Source organism: Chiloscyllium punctatum, chromosome 8, assembly GCF_047496795.1.
Source record: "Chiloscyllium punctatum isolate Juve2018m chromosome 8, sChiPun1.3, whole genome shotgun sequence".
Classification (NCBI taxonomy): Eukaryota; Metazoa; Chordata; class Chondrichthyes; order Orectolobiformes; family Hemiscylliidae; genus Chiloscyllium; species Chiloscyllium punctatum.
The window spans coordinates 78102023-78122285 of record NC_092746.1 but is presented as its reverse complement, the minus strand read 5'-3'; the positions used below and the strand labels follow the sequence as shown (position 1 = coordinate 78122285).

At 39.6% G+C, this 20263-nt stretch overlaps 1 protein-coding gene across 14 annotated transcripts in view; it reads left to right on the top strand.

Annotated features, from left to right (window-relative positions):
- steap2 (STEAP family member 2, metalloreductase) overlaps nt 1-20263 on the top strand; it is a 226015-nt gene that overhangs the window by 54470 nt on the left and 151282 nt on the right. The window contains exon 6 of one of the 14 annotated variants that reach the window (XM_072575883.1): nt 12107-13117. The exons of 12 other annotated variants lie outside the window; for them this stretch is intronic. In XM_072575883.1, coding sequence (XP_072431984.1) covers nt 12107-12391 — 285 coding nt within the window. In that variant the 3' untranslated portion in view covers nt 12392-13117. Of the gene's footprint in view, nt 1-10653; nt 12062-12106; nt 13118-20263 lie in introns of those variants that run through there. One more of the 14 variants, XM_072575885.1, reaches the window with a different exon arrangement.

The window sequence follows — 20263 nt, the reverse complement described above, 5'->3', positions numbered from 1 at the left end:
GTGAAGAGTGAAATGGTTGAGGGAGTAGGACAACTTTGAGATAACATGAGCTGGTGCTGATGGAGACAGAGGTCAAGAGTGTGCATGTAGTGGTGCATGACAATAAGTGCGGATCTCAAGATATGGTGTGAATTACTATCTTAAGACTATTTAATTTTCGGAGATAGCTGTAGTCCTGGGTGGATTCAAAGCGTGAAAGATGGAATATCTGTTGGAACAAACATTAGTTAAGTCAGAGCCAGAGACAGTCACTGAGAAAGCAAGAACTTATGAAACACCAAGGAGGGGGATAGAAAGCAATGAAGGCGAACAAACTGCCTTGAAGGTAGAAGAGAGTGGTGATGGTGGAGGGTTGCTTTTCACACTGAGGGCCTGTGACCAAAGGTGTGCCTCAAAGATCAGTGCTGGGTCCACTACTTTTTGATCATTTATATAAATGATTTAGATGTGAACACAGGCGATATAGTTAGTAAGTTTGCAAATAACACCAAAATTGGAGGTGTGGTGGACCATCAAGAAGGTTATCTCCAAGTAAAACAGGACCTTGATCAGATGGGCCAAAGAGCAGAGGAGTGGCAGATTGAATTTAATTTAGATAAATGTGAGGTGCTGCATTTTGTAAAGGTAAATTAGGGCAGGACTTATATCCTTAATGGTGAGGTCCTGCGGACTGTTGCTGAACAAAGAGATCTTGGAGTGCAGATTCATAGTTTGGCCACTTTTGGAATATTGTGTGCAATTCTAATCTCCCTCCTATGGGAAGGATGTTGTGAAACTTGAAAGGGTTCAGAAAAGATCTACAAAGATGTTGCCAGGGTTGGAGGGTTTGAGCTATAGGGGCAGCTGAATAGACTGGGGCTTTTTTCCCTAGAGCATCAAAAGCTGAGGGGTGACCTTATAGAGGTTTATAAAATCATGAGGAGGGGCAAGGATAGGGAAAATCTTTTCCCTGGGTTGGGAGTGTCCAGAACTGTAGGGCTGAGGTTTAGCGTGAGATGGAAAAGATTTAAAAGGGACCTAATGGGCAACTTTTTCACGTACAGGATGGTGCATGTATGGATTGAGCTGCCAGAGGAAGTGATGGAGGCTGGGATATTAACAATATTTAAAAGGCATTTGGACGGGTACATGAAAATGAAGGGGTTAGAGGGATATGGGCTAAGTGCTGGCAAATGGAACTAGATGAATTTAGGATATCTGGTCAGCATGGATGACTTGGACAGAAGGGTCTGTTTCTGAGCTGTACATCTCTATGACTCTATACATAGAGATTAAAATATAAATCCTATTAGAAAGAAGAGCAGAGCAGCACCAAAATGTGCTTACCTGGAAGAAAAGTGGCACTGGATAAAACACAGAAAAGCAAGCAAAGTAGTACGCATGCTGGAGATCTGAACTAAAAACTGATGCTGGAGAAATTCAGCAGGTCCAGCAGCATCTGTGGAGAGAGGTGTTCAGGGTCCACAGTCCTGAGAGTAAAATCTCTCATTTCCAGTGCCAAATCGATGCTGGGTATAGGCCTGGTTCCAATCCTTATTGACTTTTCTGCAGCCATTTGCTATATCTGAGTGGTTTGTTAGGCTACTTCAGGACAAATTTAAGAGATAACCACATTGCTGTGGATCTTGAGTCACATATAAGCGAGAAAAGGTAGGATTGACAGATCTCTTTCTGTAAACGACGTTATTGAATTAGATGAGTTCATACAAGATTTCGCTACTCTAAGATACAATGAACTATTGAGAGTGAATACTTGTAGAAAACAATCTTTATGTTATACATATCCTACCAATTCAAAGTTAAAAATCACACAACATCAGGTTATAGTCCAACAGGTTTATTTCAAAGTACAAGCTTTCGGAGAGCTGCTCCTTCGTCAAGTAGCTGGTGGGGCAGGATCATAGAACACAGAATTTATAGTAAAAGATCAGTGTCATTCAACAGATGCAATGTATTAAACAAAACTAGATTGCTGTTAAGTCTTTAATCACTTTGAATGGAAATGCAGGTTTCAATTGCTTAATATGTAAATCTAAGAACTTCTTTCAAGTCACAGTCCCAAGATAATTTAAGATTTTAACAGTATAAAAAAGGTGACATCTCAGCTCAGGCAGTTCATTAAAGGTGTGAGGTTAGAGTCTGTCTGTGTTCTGATCTTGAGTCAGACTGGTCCTATTCCAAAGTAGTAATTTATAAACTGTCACATGGACTGACTGCCTACAGATTTTGAACAAAATAGAATATATCTGCAAATACAAATCTGCAAATGCAAATTGTCTGCACAGACTTAGCCTTGTGTGTGTGTGTGTGAGAGCGAGAAAGAGTGAGTATGTGGTCAAGGACATTCAGCCTCTGATTTTCGGCTGACCGTCCTCCAGGGCGAACTTCAGAATACACAACAATGCAGGGTTGCTGAGCAGAGGCTGATAACCAAGTTCAGTACCCATGAGGACAGCCTCAATCGGGATCTTGGGTCATGTCACACTACAGGTGACCCCACTACACACTCACACACACAAACACATATACACACACACTCTTACATATAATCACACACACAGACTCTCTTTCACACACACGCTCTCTCTCACACTCACAGTAACACGCACAGGCATATATTCTGTCACATTTGTGCACACACCATATCAAGCACGCACACACACACTTTCTCACATGTGCACACACTCACACACACTCTCCCTCTCTCACACACACACACCTAGATAAGTCTATAGGATAAATTTGCATTTGCAGATTTGTCTTTGCAGACATATTCTATTTTGTTCAAAAAGCACACAATCTGTAGGCAGTCAGTCCATGCGACATTTTATAAATTCCTACTTTGGAAATAAAACCAGTCTAACTCCAAGTTAAGACACAGACTGACTCTAACCTCACACCTTAAATGCATTGTCTGAGCTTAGATGTCACCTTTTTTTAAATACTGATAAAACCTTAAATTATCACAGGACTGTGACTTGAAAGAAGTTCTGGGATTTACATATTAATCAATCAATACCTGCATCCCCATTCTAAATGATTAAAGACTTAACAGCAATCTAAGTTTGTTCAATAGATAGTATCAGTTGTATGAAACTTTGATCTTTTACTATAAATTCTGTGTCCTATGATCCTGCCCAACTGGCTATCTGATGAAGGAGCAGCACTCTGAAAGATTGTACTTTCAAATGAACCTTTTGGACTATAACTTGTGTTGTGTGATTTTTAACTTTGTCCAATCCTGTGCAACAATGGCTCCTCCACATCATGGCTATCAATTTGAGATGGCAGCTTAATATCACCTCAAGGGCAATTAGTGATGGGCAATGAAAGCTATAGACACATCCTGTGAAGGAACAGTTCTAAATAAAATGTATTAAACATGTATATGTCTAGACATGATTAATCTTTTCTAATAAAAGGAAGATGGAAACTTTAAGAAAAAGTTTTGACTGGCTGTTCATTTGGAATAGCTTCCATTCAGCAGCAGCAGTTGCAGTGTTAGGTTATTTTATGTACTCTGATGTTTGGAATACATCGAACAAATTCTTTGCCCAAATATAGCATTCAAAGCCTTTCGATATAAAATTCAGACTCTCATTCATTTTCCATTGCAACTTTATTAGTATGTCTTCCATTTCTAAAGATTTATGTTTATCCATTTTTAATTCTCACTGCTGCTATATTCCTCTGAATAGTATGAACCCATGAATATTAAAAGCTCCCTTTTACATTAAATTAAACCTGAATCTTTTCTCCCTTCTTTTGAAAAGCTTAGGAGAAATTATTTACAAGGCAACACAGCAGCTCATGAGATTATACTCTGCAGAGTGTTGCCTCTGTTATAATAAGAAATTTTGCTGGATGTACACACAAGACATATGCCAGTTTAATGCCTTTCTACGCCTCTGTTCCTGTCTTACCACACAGTTAGTCCATCTCTTGGCTCCCAGTAAACATTAACCCAGGATATCCATTAATTCCTTGAAATTATTTCCAATCTGCTTTGCAGAAGAATAATCTACATTCAACAATGAGGGCAGTGCTTAGTTGAGTGTTAAGAGAAAATATGTATATACAAAAAGGTGGATCAAACTCTGTCATTTGCCAAGCTTTATATGATTGTCAAACTTCATACAATCACACAGTAATTCTGCATCATCCTCCAACACCATTTCATAATATATCAAAATTGGTAGTTCAGCATCTGTGCAAGAGTATTTATGGTGATGAGTAGGATCTGCAGGAGACAGCATTTGAACTTTCTGTTACAGAGGATACAGTTTTGCCCCATCTGTTAGTGGTGAGAAGAATATATAATGAGTGAGCTGGCTCATTAATGCACTAGTGTACTCAGATTCTCTGCATTTTAGAGCTTATCAGTCTCTCATCATTTCAATCATGGAGAGATACCTCTTTCTTGCCACCTCAGCCATTAATTGCCAGACAGGAAGGTCCTGGTGAGAACTTCTCAATTCATCACCAATTTAGTCCCTTAAGCAGTCAATTTAACAGCCATTCAAGAGCCTCAATTTATCAGTAACCAAGTAACTTGCCTGCATAGGAAATGAGAAACAAATTATTCTTTGTCCCCCTTGGATCAAAGGTCTGTTTTCCTCATGAAGACCAGCCTGTCTGGTAATCTGAAATGGTTTTAGTAATGTGAAGTCTTCTTTAAATTATAAAAGTTCAGATAAAGCTTCATCAAGTAACCGTAATGCTATTTGGTCCCATATGAACTTTGTTCATTTAAGCAAATTAACAGTTGTCTGTGATGTGATACATATTTATGAATGAATCAGTGGTTTCCCTGGATCCTAGTTGCTCTGTTTAAACTGTGGTGTACAAGGTGGTTTTACTTGCCTAAAACAGGAATCAAAAGCCTGTGTTATATATCATGATATTTTGCAATCTCTTTATTTTTGCCCTATTTAATAAAAATGGTATTGCCAATGCTGACAGTCATACACAACGGTAAATTGATCTGTCCTTTGTCCATGTTTTTACTTATACTTGAAGCAGTGTGCTATCAGCTAAACCATGGGTTCCATTTGTTCCAATTCAAGGCCTGGTCTGGGATCTGTGCATAATCCAGAGGGTCTGATAAAGTTTGTCCATGGTCAAGTATACTCAATATGTGGACAAATGTGACTGATTCCTTTTACTTTACTGCACTTTTTTTTGTATTCCTTTCTTGTACATTTTTCTCTCTCTGTAAAGATCTCCAACTATAGTAATCTATTGGTTGGCTTTCTTACAGCTTTTTGTGTTCCTTGCTGCATGCTTTTTGCACATTCTGTCAGTATTGTGTTGGTGTCCCTCACTATGGTACCTAGGTTGTCCTTGATGTCCTTCATCCAATGCTGATAAGCCATCTTTCTGACTTTCTTTCCACATATTCCTAGGCTGGATTCACTTTGTACTTTAGCCATATCTTTGTATTACTGCTGGGCTTCACTCCACACAATATTTGGGGCAACATAGTGGCTCAGTGGTTAGCACTGCTGCATCATAGTGCTGGGGCCCTGGGTTCGATTCCCCACTGAGGCAACTGTCTATGTGGAATTTGCACATTCTCCCTGTGTCTGTGTGGGTTTCCTCTGGGTTCTCCAATTTCCTTCCACAGTCCAAAGATGTGGAGGTTAGGTGGATTGGCCATGGGAAATGCAGGATGACAGAATAGAATGAGGGGTGGTTCTGAGTGGAATGGTCTTTGGAAGGGCGGTGTGTGAACTGGCTTCCACATTGTATAGATTCTGTGATTTGCTATTTGCCTCAGGTTTTATTTGTGTTGTCAACATTACCACCATCAGGTCTACAATCAAGTGAACATTGATGGGCTTTATTGAACATCACAATATAAAAAGAACATTTCTGTAACCTTACAGACCAAGGATCCTGTACAATGTAATATGTACGATAACATATCATCTTATGCACATGTTCAGGAGCTATTTTTAAAGTTATAATTAGCCCTTAACCCCACAAAAAGAGAAGATAAATTTGTCGGTTTTACTGTTCAGTGTCTTATAATTTTTGTGTCTTTAAAAACTGTGGACTGCAGTGAGAAAGAATTTTTTTCAAAACTAGGAATTTATCTCAATAGTTGCATGATTTCACGGCAAAGAATTTGATATCTGTTGTGAACCTTTTTTGTGTGACAATGGATTCCTGCTATGTGCAAATGATTAGGAACCGACAGGTTGTTTATGAGTGTAACCGATTGGTCTCAGCTAACAGAGCAGGCTGGAACTGGAAACAAGTTACAGAGACACAGAGAGAGATAAAGACATAGAAATGTATGCAATTGATCTCCCCAGGGGAAGCTGCCTGTTGTAAAAACTCAGATTAAACGTGAAGAAAACCAATTACCTTTCCTGCAGCGTTGCTGTGAGACATATTGAGTTAATAAATCTTAGACATTTTTCAAGTGAATCAGTCACTCTGTACTTCTTACAACCAATGGAAGCTTCCAGAGAAGGGAAATTGAACACAAAGGGTCTGGCCAAGCAAAGCAAAATAATCTCAACATCTGAATTGGAAGCAAAAACCACTGGCTGGCATGTGTGTGTGTGTGTGTGTTTGTGTAAAGGGGATTTTATGAGGGGATTAGAGTTTTAATTAGTAGTTCTATATACCAATGATTTATATCTGTTTACAAGGGTTATGGAGATAAGGCAGGAACAGGATACTGATTAAGAATGATCAGCCTTGATCATATTGAATGGTGGTGCAGGCTCGAAGGGCAGAATGGCCTACTCCTGCACCTATTGTCTATTGTCTACCGGTAGCTATACTCTAATTACTTCAAATAGTTAATAGTTTTTGTTCAGTATATAAACCTGGTCTATAATTTCTATCAACTTTTGTCAGTTGTTAATTTTAAGTTTAAGATAGATTTTTTTTGTTAAGCAAAGTTATTAACGGATATCGACCAAATGCAGGTATATGGATTTAGGCCACAGATCAGCCGTGTTCTCATTGAATGGCAGGCTCAAGGGGCTGAATGGCCTACTTTGTTCCTATGTTCCTGTGGTCTGAAAGTCAGGTAAATTGGGGCACTGCATATAGTTTAGAAAATACCTTCTAACATTTGGTATGAGTTTGGGAACAGCAGGGAGAAAGTGAGGACTGCAGATGCTGGAGATCAGAGCTGAAAATGTGTTGCTGGAAAAGCGCAGCAGGTCAGGCAGCATCCAAGGAACAGGAGAATCGACGTTTCGGGCATCAGCCCTTCTTCAAGAACAGCAAGGCCTGGTTTACGATGATCCACTAACATAGTGGGTCATAACATAATGCTAGGTATTATTTACAGGCAGCACCACAGGACAGTACCAGCAGCAGTTGCTGTCAGAAAATGGTATCTCACTGCCTGGCTCCCATTCAAATGCACAGGATAGTTTAAAGTTCCTCTATGTGTTAATAATGGCAGGGATATCACTCCACTGAGTGCCCCTCTCAAATGTCTTTTGTCCTAATTCACCATTTAACTTTTATTTCAACTATTCTCATTCAATTTATTTCAAATAACACCCTTTCCTCACCTTTCGTTAACCAGCAATCAAGTCTGGAAGTAAGATCACTATGTATCTCATGCTACACATATCATAGATTCTAGAGTGCTAATGTGTAGATGCCTGCCAGGTAGACTCATTTGAGCTGACAGCTCCCATCATGCTTATGCTAGAATTCTATCCTTATGTCTTAATCTCAGTCTTCTACCCAGTTGGATTATAATAAAATTACTATCAAGCACTCCTTTATTTTTCTGGTTGGAGAAAATATCTTCTAATTAGAGTATACAACTCTGATTTGATGTACCTCTCTGATTGTTATGGGGAGGACAGGTGTTGCTGGGATTTTCAAAGACTATAGTTGAAAACAGAGTTCTTTTATACACAAATACATTAAGCTGAGAAAAATCGCTGAGATAGATAACAGAATAGTTGCCATTCACTCATCCAAATTTTAAAATCAGATGCCTAAATGAACTCAAGCTGCTGATGTTCTATCTCTTAATTTATGCTACATTTCAAGACATTGCCATCCTCCAACAGTTTCTGAAAATTAAAACTCAACTATTGTAAAATGGAATAATGAAATAGGTGTGAGGTTATTTACTCACATAAAGTCATAGAGATGTACAGCATGAAAACAGACCCTTCGGTCCCAACCTAATCTAGTCCCACCTGCCAGCACCTGGCCCATATCGCTCCAAACCCTTTCTATTCATATACCCATCCAGATATCTTTTAAATGTTGCAATTGTACTAGCTTCCACCACTTCCTCTGGTAGCTCATTCCATATATGGATTCTGGATTAGTGTGCTGGAAGAGCACAGCGGTTCAGGCAGCATCCAAAGAGAAGCGAAATCGACATTTCGGGCAAAAGCCCTTCATCAGGAATAAAGGCAGTGAGCCTGAAGCGTAGAGAGATAAGCTAGAGGAGGGTGGGGGTGGGGAGAAAGTAGCATAGAGTACAATGAGTGAGTGGGGTAGGGGATGAAGGTGATAGGTCAGGGAGGAGAGGGTGGAGTGGCTAGGTGGAAAAGGAGATAGGCAGGTAGGACAAGTCCAGACAAGTCATGGGGACAGTGCTGAGCTGGAAGTTTGGAACTAGGGTGAGGTGTTGTACCACCCTCCGCATGAAAAAGTTGCCCCTTAGGTCTCTTTTATATCTTTCCCCTCTCACCCTAAGCCTATGCCCTCTACTCCTGGAATCCCCCACTCCAGGGAAGAGACTTTGTCTATTTATCCTATCCATGCCCTTCCTGATTTTATATACCACTATTAGGTCACCCCTCAACCTCCGACGCTCCAGGGAAAACAGCCCTAGCCAATTCAACCTCTCCCTATAGCTCAAATCCTCCAACCCTGGCAACATCCTTGTAAATCTTTTCTGAACCCTTTCAAGTTTCACAACATCTTTCTGATAGGGAGGAGACCAGAATTGCACGCACTCTTCCAACTGTGGCCTAACCAATGCCCTGTACAGTCACAACATGACCTCCCAACTCTTATACTCAATGCTCTGCCCAATAAAGGAAAGCATACCAAACGCATTCTTCACTATCCTATCTACCTGCGACTCCACTTTCAAGGAACTATGAACCTGCACTGCAAGGTCTCTTTGTTCAGCAAGACTCCCGAGAATCTTATCATTAAGTGTATAAGTCCTGCTCTGATTTGCTTATCCTTAAGTCCTGGAATTTATCATGGAGAAATTGGTCTATTATTGAGAATAAAAAACATCACTAATTAAAAACTGGAAGTTTTCTTCAAAGTCTTTCAGTGTTGATGTGTTTTGGACTTCTGTTGTTCCAAATAGGTAGATGTTCTTAAAAAACCCCTTTCCTGTTTTTAAATTTTATGACACTGAAATTATTGAAGGTGTCTTGGGACAGCAAGGCCGATAAATTCCTCTTGGGATCAGTCTGGTTGAGCTTCTATGCCCTTTTGGGAGATCTCACACTATTTGAATTGTTGGAAGGTGTTTGTATTCTATACATATTGAAATGAAAACCCAAGTATTCTCAAAAGCATTTTTAAAATGCATTTTTTTCTGCCAATTTGGAAACCTGGCATGACACTATGAATGCTCAAGAATACTTGAATGTCCCTGCTGTTCAGTATTACTCGGTGTAAATGTGGAAACAGTGTTGTTCGGGTGTTTTTTCCTTATTTGCATTCCTTTCTAATTTGACTGCCAAAATACATGAGGAAGAAAATGTCATAAATTTAAAGAATTAGATGAAGGATGAAGGGAAAAATCAGTGTAAATTTATATGGAAGGTTAAGACTCCATCATGTTGCTTGAAAGGGTTGTGGAATCAATTCCTAAGAACTTACAAAAGGCAATTAAAGAGGACTATTTCATAAGATTATGGAGAAGAAGTTAGGATATGGGTCCATTTTGAATAGCTGTTCACAAATCTAGCAAAGGTATGATGGGATGAATGGTCTTTTTTTCTGCTGTCAGCTCAAATTATTCTACCTGGCTGGCATCTACACTGTAGCGCTCTAGAATCTATATGTGTAGCCTTGAGATAAATAGCAATCTTACTTTCAGAGTTGACAGCTGGTTAATGAAAGATAAGGAAAGGATGTTAGTTAAAATAAATTAAATCAGAAAATAGTTGAAATAAAAGTTAAATGGTGAATTAGGAAAAAACATTTGAAGATGTCATAACACAGTGTTATGACAATCATGCATCTCTTCCTTGTGACTTTTCTCTGTGTGGCTGTGCACTCTGTAACTTCAAAGGTTTTTTAATATTTTATTATAAACTTCCATCTCATTGAGGAAATATCAGGCCAATCCACATTCAACAATCTGCTCTGAAAACTCTGTTTGCATTTGATAGATGTGACAAATGCCATCACAGTAGCTAAAACAACCTGCAACATTCTAAAACGATTAAAACATTCTAAATAAAATAATACATGACATTGCTCAAAGAAGTAAATTTATCTTTTCTCCCAATGTTAAAAGATCCTTTAAGGAATTCCAGGGTTTGGATCTATAACTTCAGTTATTCCTTAAGCCATGTTATAGCTGTATACTAAATTTTATTGAATTATTTGATTAGGTTTTGATATATATTCATTGTAGATAAATAGACTAACAAAATTGAAAACACTTCTTCTCCCCAGAGTTTGGGACAGGGGATATATCAGACCCCAGTAACCAGGAATCTAGGAGACTTGAGCTGATCAGATCATGGACTGGGACTAGCACTGGGAGTCAAGGATGTGGTGCTGGAAAAGCACAACAGGTCAGGCAGCATCCAAGGAGCAGGAAGATCGATGTTTCAGGCAAAAGCCCTTCAGGAATTGCTGGGAACACTGGGAGCTCAGGCAGGGAACAGCTGTCGGAGCCATGATTTCTATTGTTGCTCCTGCCTCTGCCTACCTTCAGTAGCAAAACAGGACGAGAAAAAAATGATTTTGTCTATAATGGGCAAAAGGAACAGTAGGGAAAAAGTGATATGGCTGAGCAACCAGTTTTTAAAAGAATTTTGTCTCACCTGTCTATGTGTAGTATAGTACCACAGTAATCATATATCCAACCAGCATTATTACTGTGATATTATGTGAATTTATTACAGTCTCACAATTTTGTACACTGAAACTGAAGAATTCCCAAGACAGAGGATATTTCTGCCCCTACTGTGGTGTTCTTGGATTCATTTACTGTTACTTATTTTTCTCCTGCATTCATTTAAACACAGTGTTCAAAGTATGAACATTTAAAGCCTGCACAGCATAATACAACAGTTGATCAATTGCTTGTCTCATCAGTTCCAGCTATGCGAGAACCAATCCATTATCATTTGTAATATATGAATTACATAGAAATTATACCTCAGAAATGCATATGTTAATCTAATAAAATCTGACCCAGATGATTCTAAACACCAATTATAAACAGGGTATTAATGTAGATACCATGAGGCAAAATTACATATTCCACCATTGCAATTTTTGGGTTTTTTTAATCTTCAGCAAGAATATTCTCTAGTTCTGAAAGCAGACTTTCCATCACCTTTCAGAAGAGTGTACCTTTATGTGACTAAAACCTATATAATTATACTGAAATCCAGAGATAAATAGTGGATAATAAGCACATAATTGCATTAAATGTTTACCAATATTTAGCAGCTAGAAGTTTATCATTGCAGCCTACTAAACCTGTGTGTGACATTAATGTCAGCAAGACCATCTTTGACACCACCAAAAATATTTTATCAAATTGCCCTTAGTTTCATTCCTGGAAGTTTGGAAGAGCAGCAAGATTGAATCCAATTAATAATGCATCATGGACAAAACTCTTTTATTTTCTTCCCATAGTTCTTTAATCCTGTAAAAACTGATGCATTATGGATTCCTACATTGTTTCCATTTAAAGGATCTGTGGGTCATGTTTAGAAAGAAGAGCACATGATCCAGAATTAAAGTATTAATATTTGTGCCTCACAGCAAGTGATTCAACTAAAAGCTACTATTTAGAGAAACATTGTGAGCAGCATTTCATAGAGTGAATAGTAAAAAAAATAGTTAAAATAGATCTTGCTAAGAAAGTAATATCTCTTCTTTTCTCCTAAAGTCTACACTTGGTTATGTGGCCCTTCTTATCAGCACCTTCCATGTTCTGATTTATGGATGGAAAAGAGCCTTTGAGGAGCAGTACTACAGATTTTACATGCCGCCAAACTTTATACTAGCTCTTATTCTGCCTTTCACTGTTATCCTTGGGAAACTTATTTTGTTGCTTCCATGTATCAAGAGAAGATTGAGGAAAATACGCAAGGGTTTGGAAAAGAGCCAATTCACAAATGATACTTCAACAATACTTCTTCAAGCATCTCCAGAAAGAGTAACTGTTATGTGACATTTTGCCAAACATTGATTCTATTCAAAGCCATTCAAGTTTATGAAATTGAGACCTCTGTGTTAAATTTGTTTAAATACGCTGTAAGTTATAGACAAATCATCTTTGGAACTTCCTCTGTGTTTCTTTGCCTGCTGGCTAATGATGGATTCTGTATTAATTGTAAACTAGTGAATAGTTTGTGAGAATTCATGGTTTATCTCAAAAGATAAACTCAGTTCATAAGTAGAAGGATATGATTCAATTGTCTGTTTTGTTTATGCCAGATTTTAAGTTAAATACATTAAATTAGTTCAGTATTTAAATGGTAAAGTGCAGTGATTAGTAATGGTAAACATTTTAGTAATATGATGTCTGCACACAGTTGGAAGAACCTGTTAAATATTTTTATTCCTGTTCTGTTGCTTACTTGGGAGAAAATTTGATTAACCTTACCTGTCTCTAACATTGCCAGGAATGCTCTTTATAATCATTACTTCAAATGCCATGCTAAAATGTATTTTCTGTATAATAATGTGAAAATTAAGTTTATTTAACAATTTAAGGAAATTATTGCTAAGGAAATGGATATTGCTCACCAAAGGCTCAGGATGTAATTATATTGTTGTACCAGACAGTGTGATGAGATATGTGGTTGGCGATTTAGTCTGTACTGGCATTTGTTTTTTCTAAAATTCTGCTTCTGGTAAATTAGGATGACCATTTCATTAAATTTCTGTTCTATTACCATGTGCGTAAGTTGTGTTTATTAGATAAAGCTCCTTAACTTTGAATTTACTTTAAAACATGATAATAATCAAAACGTTTTGAAGGACAAAATAACATTAATGCAACTGATTTGACACCAAAGTAATTTTAGTGTTCATTTCATGTTTGATTTTTGTTTAAGAATTTAAAATGTTCCAACAATAGAATAAGAATTCAGAACAATGAAACTAGGATTTGCAAGAGTAAATCGCTATAGAAGCATGGCAATTGGTGTAAAAATGTAGATCAAATTTTCAAAGGAATTGTTACTTACCATGGACTAAATGGTATATCATTGCATTATCATGTAAATTCAGCACAGTTTTTGGCACAACAGTAAGTAATGTGCAGCATTCATAATTATCATATAGCTATTTATGAGGTAAAAACAATGACTGCAAATGCTGGAAAGCAAATACTGGATTAGTGGTGCTGGAAGAGCACAGCAGTTCAGGCAGCATCCAACGTGCTGGATGCTGCCTGAACTGCTGTGCTCTTCCAGCACCACTAATCCAGTATATAGCTATTTATGTAAGCTATGTATGTATTAGTTTTATTACTTTTCATTAAACATGTCAGTGTTTTAATTTACACTTCAGTCTGGTATTTGAGTAGATGACACACTAGTCATTGTGTGCAATAAAAATTACAGGCTGAATTTCCATTTGACTTTAGCAGAGACTGAGTTTCATGGCATCCAGTCCACCAAGGCCTGGGCAAATTTTCTCATGCAATCATCTAATTTTCACCTCATTACGTATGCAAGCAAGCTACTGGATACATTACTTCAGAAATCACATACCAGAAGGGCTTAAGTGCTTGCCACTGCTGGGATTTCAGACTTAGAAGCCTTGGGCATGATCTTTAAAATCTAGCTGCAGAGCACTTCAGAAATTGTAAGGCAAGAACTAATTCTCAAACTGGAGTGCTCAACACTCAATGCTGCAGAGAAAGGCTTTCGGGGCAGGGACCTGTAAGTATTTATGTATGGGACGTGAGAGAGGATAGCAGTCCTTGTAGAACATAGAACAATACAGCACAGAATAGTCCCTTCGGCCCTCGATGTTGCGCCGACCTGTGAACTAATCTAAGCCCATCCCTTTACATTATCCGATCATCATCCATGTGCTTATCCAAGGACTGTTTAATTGCCCCTCATGTGGCTGAGTTAACTACATTGGCATGCAGGGCATTCCACACCCTTACCACTCTGAGTAAAAAACCTGCTTCTGAAATCTGTCTTAAATCTATCACTCCTCAATTTGCAGCTATGCCCCCTCATACAAGCTGATGTCATCATCGGTGGAAAAAGACTCTCATTGTCCACCCAATGTAATCCTCTGATCATCTTGTATGTCTCCATTAAATCCCCTCTTAGCCTTCTTCTCTCCAATGAGAACAGACCCAAGTCCCTCAGCCTTACCTCCAGACCAGGCAACATCCTGGGAAATCTCCTCTGCACCTTTTCCAGTGCTTCCACATCCTTCCTGTAATGGGCTGAACAGAACTATACACAGTGTTCCAAGTGAGGCCACACTAGCGTTTTGTACAGTTGCAGCATGACATCACAGCTCCGGAGCACAATCCCTCTACCAATAAAACCTAACACACCGTATGCCTTCTTAATAGCATTATCAACTTGGGTGGCAACTTTCAGAGATCTATGTACATGGACACCAAGATCCCTCTGCACATCCACGCTACCAAGAATCTTTCCACTGAACCAGGAACCAGCCTTCCTGTTATTCTTCCCAAAGTGAATCACCTCACATTTATCTGCATTAAACTCCATTTGCCACCTCTCAGCCCAATTCTGCAGTTTATCAAAGTTCCCCTGCAACCTGCAACATTCTTCCACTCCACAGACTTTAATATCATCTGCAAACTTACTAACCCTGCACGTGTGCCTGCATCCAAGTCATTTATAAGAATTACAAACAGCAGTGATCCCAAAACAAATCCTTGTGGCACACCACTAGTAACCGGACTCCAGGCTAAATATTTTCCATCAACCACCACTTGCTGCCTTCTTACAAAAAAACAGTTTCTAATCCAAACTGCTAAATCACCCTCAATCCCATGCGTCTGCATTTTCTGCAAAAGCCTACCATGTGTAACTTATCAAAGGCTTTACTGAAGTCCATGTATACCATGTAAATTTCCCTACCTTCATCCACATGCTTGGTCACCTTCTCAAAAACTCCTGCCCTTGATGAAACTATGCTGACTATCTCCAATCAAATTGTTGCTTGCTAGATGAGTATAAATCCTATCTCTTATAATCCTTTCCAAAACTTTTCCTACAACAGACGTAATGACAACCCACCCTCCCCTTCCGGCTCCTTCCCCTGCCATCTCAGGAATTGTAAAATCTGTGTCCACACGTCCCTCCTTGTCTCCATCCAAGGCCCCAAAGGAGCCTTCCATTTCCATCAAAGTTTCACCTGCACTTCCACACATGTGATTTACTATATCAGTTGCTCCAGATGTGGTCTCCTCCATATTGGGGAGACAGGACACTTGCTCTCAAAATACTTCAACTCCATGTGGCCGATGACTTCAACTCCCCCTCCCACTCTGCCAAGGACATGCAAGTCCTGGGTTTCCTCCACTGCCACTCCCTCACCACCCGACACCTGGAGGAAGAACACCTCATCTTCCGCCTCAGCACCCACCAACCCCATGGCATCAATGTGGATTTCACCAGTTTCCTAATTTCCCATTCCCCCCCACGTTATCCCACTTAGGTAGAGTCATAGAGATGTACAGCATGGAAACAGACCCTTCAGTCCACCCGTCCAAGCTGACCAGATATCCCAACCCAATGTAGTCCCACCTGCCAGCACCCAGCCCATATCCCTCCAAACCCTTCCTATTCATAAACCCATCCAAATGTCTCTTATTTGTTGCAATTGTACCAGCCTCGACCACATCCTCTGACAGCTCATTCCATACACGTACCACCCTCTGCGTGAAAACGTTGCCCCTTAGGTCTCTTTTATATCTTTCCCCTCTCACCCTAAACCTATGGTCTCTAGTTCTGGACTCCCTGGCCCAAGGGAAAAGACTTTGTCTGTATATCCTATCCATACCCCTCATAATTTTGTAAACCTCTATAAGGTCTCCCCTCAGCCTCCGACACTCCAGGGAAAACAACCCCAGCCTGTTCATCCTCTCCCTGTAGCTCAGTTCCTCCAACCCTGGCAACATCCTTGTAAATCTTTTCTGAATCCTTTCAAGTTTCACAACATCTTTCAAATTGGAAGGAGACCACAATTGCAGGCAATATTCCAAAAGTGGCCTAACCAATGTCCTGTACAGCCGCAACATGTCCTCCCAACTCCTGTAATCAATACTCTGACCAATAAACGAAAGCATAGCAAACGCCTTCTTCACTATCTACCTGCGACTCCACTTTCAAGGAGCTATGAACCTGCACTCCAAGGTCTCTTTGTTCAGCAACACCCTAGGACCTTACCATTAAGTATATAAGTCCTGCTAAGATTTGCTTTCCCAAAATGCAGCACCTCGCATTTATCTGAATTAAACTCAATCTGCCACTTCTCAGCCCATTGGCCCATCTGGTCCAGATCCTGTTATAATCTGAGGTTACTCTCTTCGCTGTCCACTACACCTCCAATTTTGGTGTCATCTGCAAACTTACTAACTGTAACTCTTATGTTCGCATCCAAATCATTTATGTAAATGACAAAAAGTAGAGGGCTCAGCACCGATCCTTGTGGCACTCCACTGGTCACAGGCCTCCAGTCTGAAAAACAACCCTCCACCATCACCCTCTGTCTTCTACCTTTGAGCCAGTTCTGTATCCAAATGGCTAGTTCTCCCTGTATTCCATGAGATCTAACCTTGCTAATCAGTCTCCCATGGGGAACCTTGTCGAACACCTTACTGAAGTCAATATAGATCACATCTACTGCTCTGCCCTCATCAATCTTCTTTGTTACTTCTTCAAAAAACTCAATCAAGTTTGTGAGACATGATTTCCCATGCACAAAGCCATGTTGACTATCCCGAATCAGTCCTTGCCTTTCCAAATACATGTGCATCCTGTCCCTCAGGATTCCCTCCAACAACTTGCCCACCACAGACGTCAGGCTCACTGGTCTATAGTTCCCTGGCATGTCTTTACCACCCTTCTTAAACAGTGGCACCACGTTTGCCAACCTCCAGTTTTCCGGCACCTCTCCTGTGACTATCGATGATACAAATATCTCAGCAAGAGACCCAGCAATCACTTCTCCAGCTTCCCATAGAGTTCTCCGGTACACCTGATCAGGTCCTGGGGATTTATCCACCTTTAACCGTTTCAAGACATTCAGCACTTCCTCCTCTGTAATCTGGACATTTTGTCAGATGTCACCATCTATTTCCCTACATTCTATATCTTCCATATCCTTTTCCACAGTAAATACTGATGCAAAATATTCATTTAGTATCTCCCCTATTTTCTGTGGCTCCACACATAGGCTACCTTGCTGATCTTTGAGAGGCCCTATTCTCTCCCTAGTTACCCTTTTGTCCTTAATATATTTGTAAAAGCCCTTTGGATTCTCCTTAATTCTATTTGCCAAAGCTATCTCATGTCCCTGTTTTGCCCTCCTGATTTCCCTCTTAAGTATACTCCTACTTTCTTTATACTCTTCTAAGGATTCATTCGATCTATCCTGTCTATACCTGACATATGCTTCCTTCTTTTTCTTAACCAAACCCTCAATTTCTTTAGTCATCCAGCATTCCCTATACCTACCAGCCTTCCCTTTCACCCTGACAGGAATATACTTTCTCTGTATTCTTGTTATCTCATTTCTGAAGGCTTCCCATTTTCCAGCCGTAACTTTACCTGGGAATATCTGCCTCCAATCAGCTTTCGAAAGTTCTTGCCTATTACCGTTAAAATTGGCCTTTCTCCAATTTAGAACTTCAACTTTTAGATCTGGTCTATCCTTTTCCATCACTATTTTAAAACAAATAGAATTATGGTCGCTGGTCCCAAAGTGCTCCCCCACTGATACCTCAGTCACCTGCCCTGCCTTATTTCCCAAGAGTAGGTTAGGTTTTGCACCTTGTCTAGTAGGTACATCCACATACTGAATCAGAAAATTGTCTTCTACACACTTAAGAAATTCCTCTCCATCTAAACCTTTAACACCATAGCATTCCCAGTCAATGTTTGGAAATTTAAAATCCCCTACCATAACTATTCTTACAGATAGCTGAGATCTCCTTACAAGTTTGTTTCTCAATTTCCCTCTGACTCTTGGGGGGTCTATAATACAACCCCAATAAGGCAATTATCCCCTTCTTATTTCTCAGTTCCACCCAAACAACTTCCCTAGATGTATTTCTGGGAATATTCTCCCTCAGCACAGCTGTAATGCTATCCCTTATCAAAAATGCCACTCCCCCACCTCTCTTGCCTCCCTTCCTGTAGCATTTGTATCCTGGCCCAACCTTTCCGCTCAGCACCACCCTCATGATCCTCCCACCTGTCCATCTTCCTTTCCACCTATCTGCTCCACCCTCCTCTGCGATCTATCACCTTTGCCCCCACCTCCATCCACCGATTGCACTCTCAGCTAACTTCCCCCTGGCTTCACCACCCTCCCATTTATCTGTCCACCCCCGAGGCTCTCAGCCTCATTCCTGATGAAGGGCTTTTGCCCGAAACGTCGATTTTCTTGCTCCTCGGTTGCTGCCTGAGCTGCTGTGCTTTTCCAGCACCGCACTCTCGTTTCTGACCATTTTCATATATAATCAGTACAATTCCTGGTGTGTATTTTGACCTCATTTATTTATTGCTGTATCCGTAAAATAAGCAGAGTGATGCTTCTGTGTTCGAATCACTGTGGTCACCTGGCTACAAATTAATGTAAGGAGATTTTGTTGCTGATAATAAACTTTGCAAAATAATGTAACTTATATCCTTTATTGGATGCATTGGCATTAACCTTTCTGCTGCTGGAATTTGTTTTTGATGACTGTGAAGCACTTTAATTAAGTTAAAGATCTTATGTAACTGCAAGGTTTTTGATAATTAAGGACATAAATATACTGATTTTGGATATGTATCAAAGAGTAAGTGGTGTTTTTCATAGTCTAATACAGATCTAACTCAGGAATATACAAAAGCCAACTTTTCTAAAATCCACTATTTGTTCGCACTATTTGAAAAGAATTGAAAAGAAAACAATTGGATTTTCTGGTTATTTTACAAAATTCCTGTGAATCATTTTCATGTTGTCATTTTTTTAGATTTCCCTTATTGCCTTTACTTCATTCTAGTCTGCTATCATTTTTTTTACAAATCTTCCCATACTTTTGTCTTAGCCTGCTAACTTAACTTATTCTCATTTTTCTCATTCCTAATCTTAAAATTGCCTTTGGACATTTTGTCAGTTAAAAATACTACATAAGATTGAAGTTGATGTGGGAAAGTAGATTATGTCTCCACATTGAAATATAACCATCAGGCAAATGATGTTTTGTCAGGCAAATGATGTTTTGTGCGGGCAGCATAAGCTGTGTTCAGAACTTTCTCTTGATGGACAGAGCACAGTTCACATTCTGACGAATATCCAGGCATTGTTGGCATTCTAAGTAACCATAGCACACTTATTGTGCAGAATTTAGTGGAGCTCACTGAAGCAGAAAGGCTGGTGGAAATTATAAAGGTGGCCATGTGCCTGAGGGCCATTTTTGGGAATTCGGGCAGAAACACATGGGTGGTGAAGCACCAAGGCAGCAATACCATAGGCACTGGGGATAAGGTAACTGTGATTATGAAATGGTGATCAACTTGAACTATCATGTCTCCATATTGAATTCAATGCTACTCTCAAACTTAATATGCAGCATGTAGAAATCACGAGCCATCAGATTCTTGACCATTAAATGGCAATGGTGGTTTCTGGGTGAGATCTCTCTATGAGACAAAGCTTAGCTACTCCAGAGCTCATTTTGTTGCATTTTATACGAGTGTAGATTCTTTCCTGAAAGCAGTGTAGGGGTCAAAAAAATACATAAGGTTGAGTATTGAGGAAGGTCTGAAAAGTAGGAATGGCAGCCAGTGGAGGGGTCATTCATGTAATCTTCCTGCACCCATGA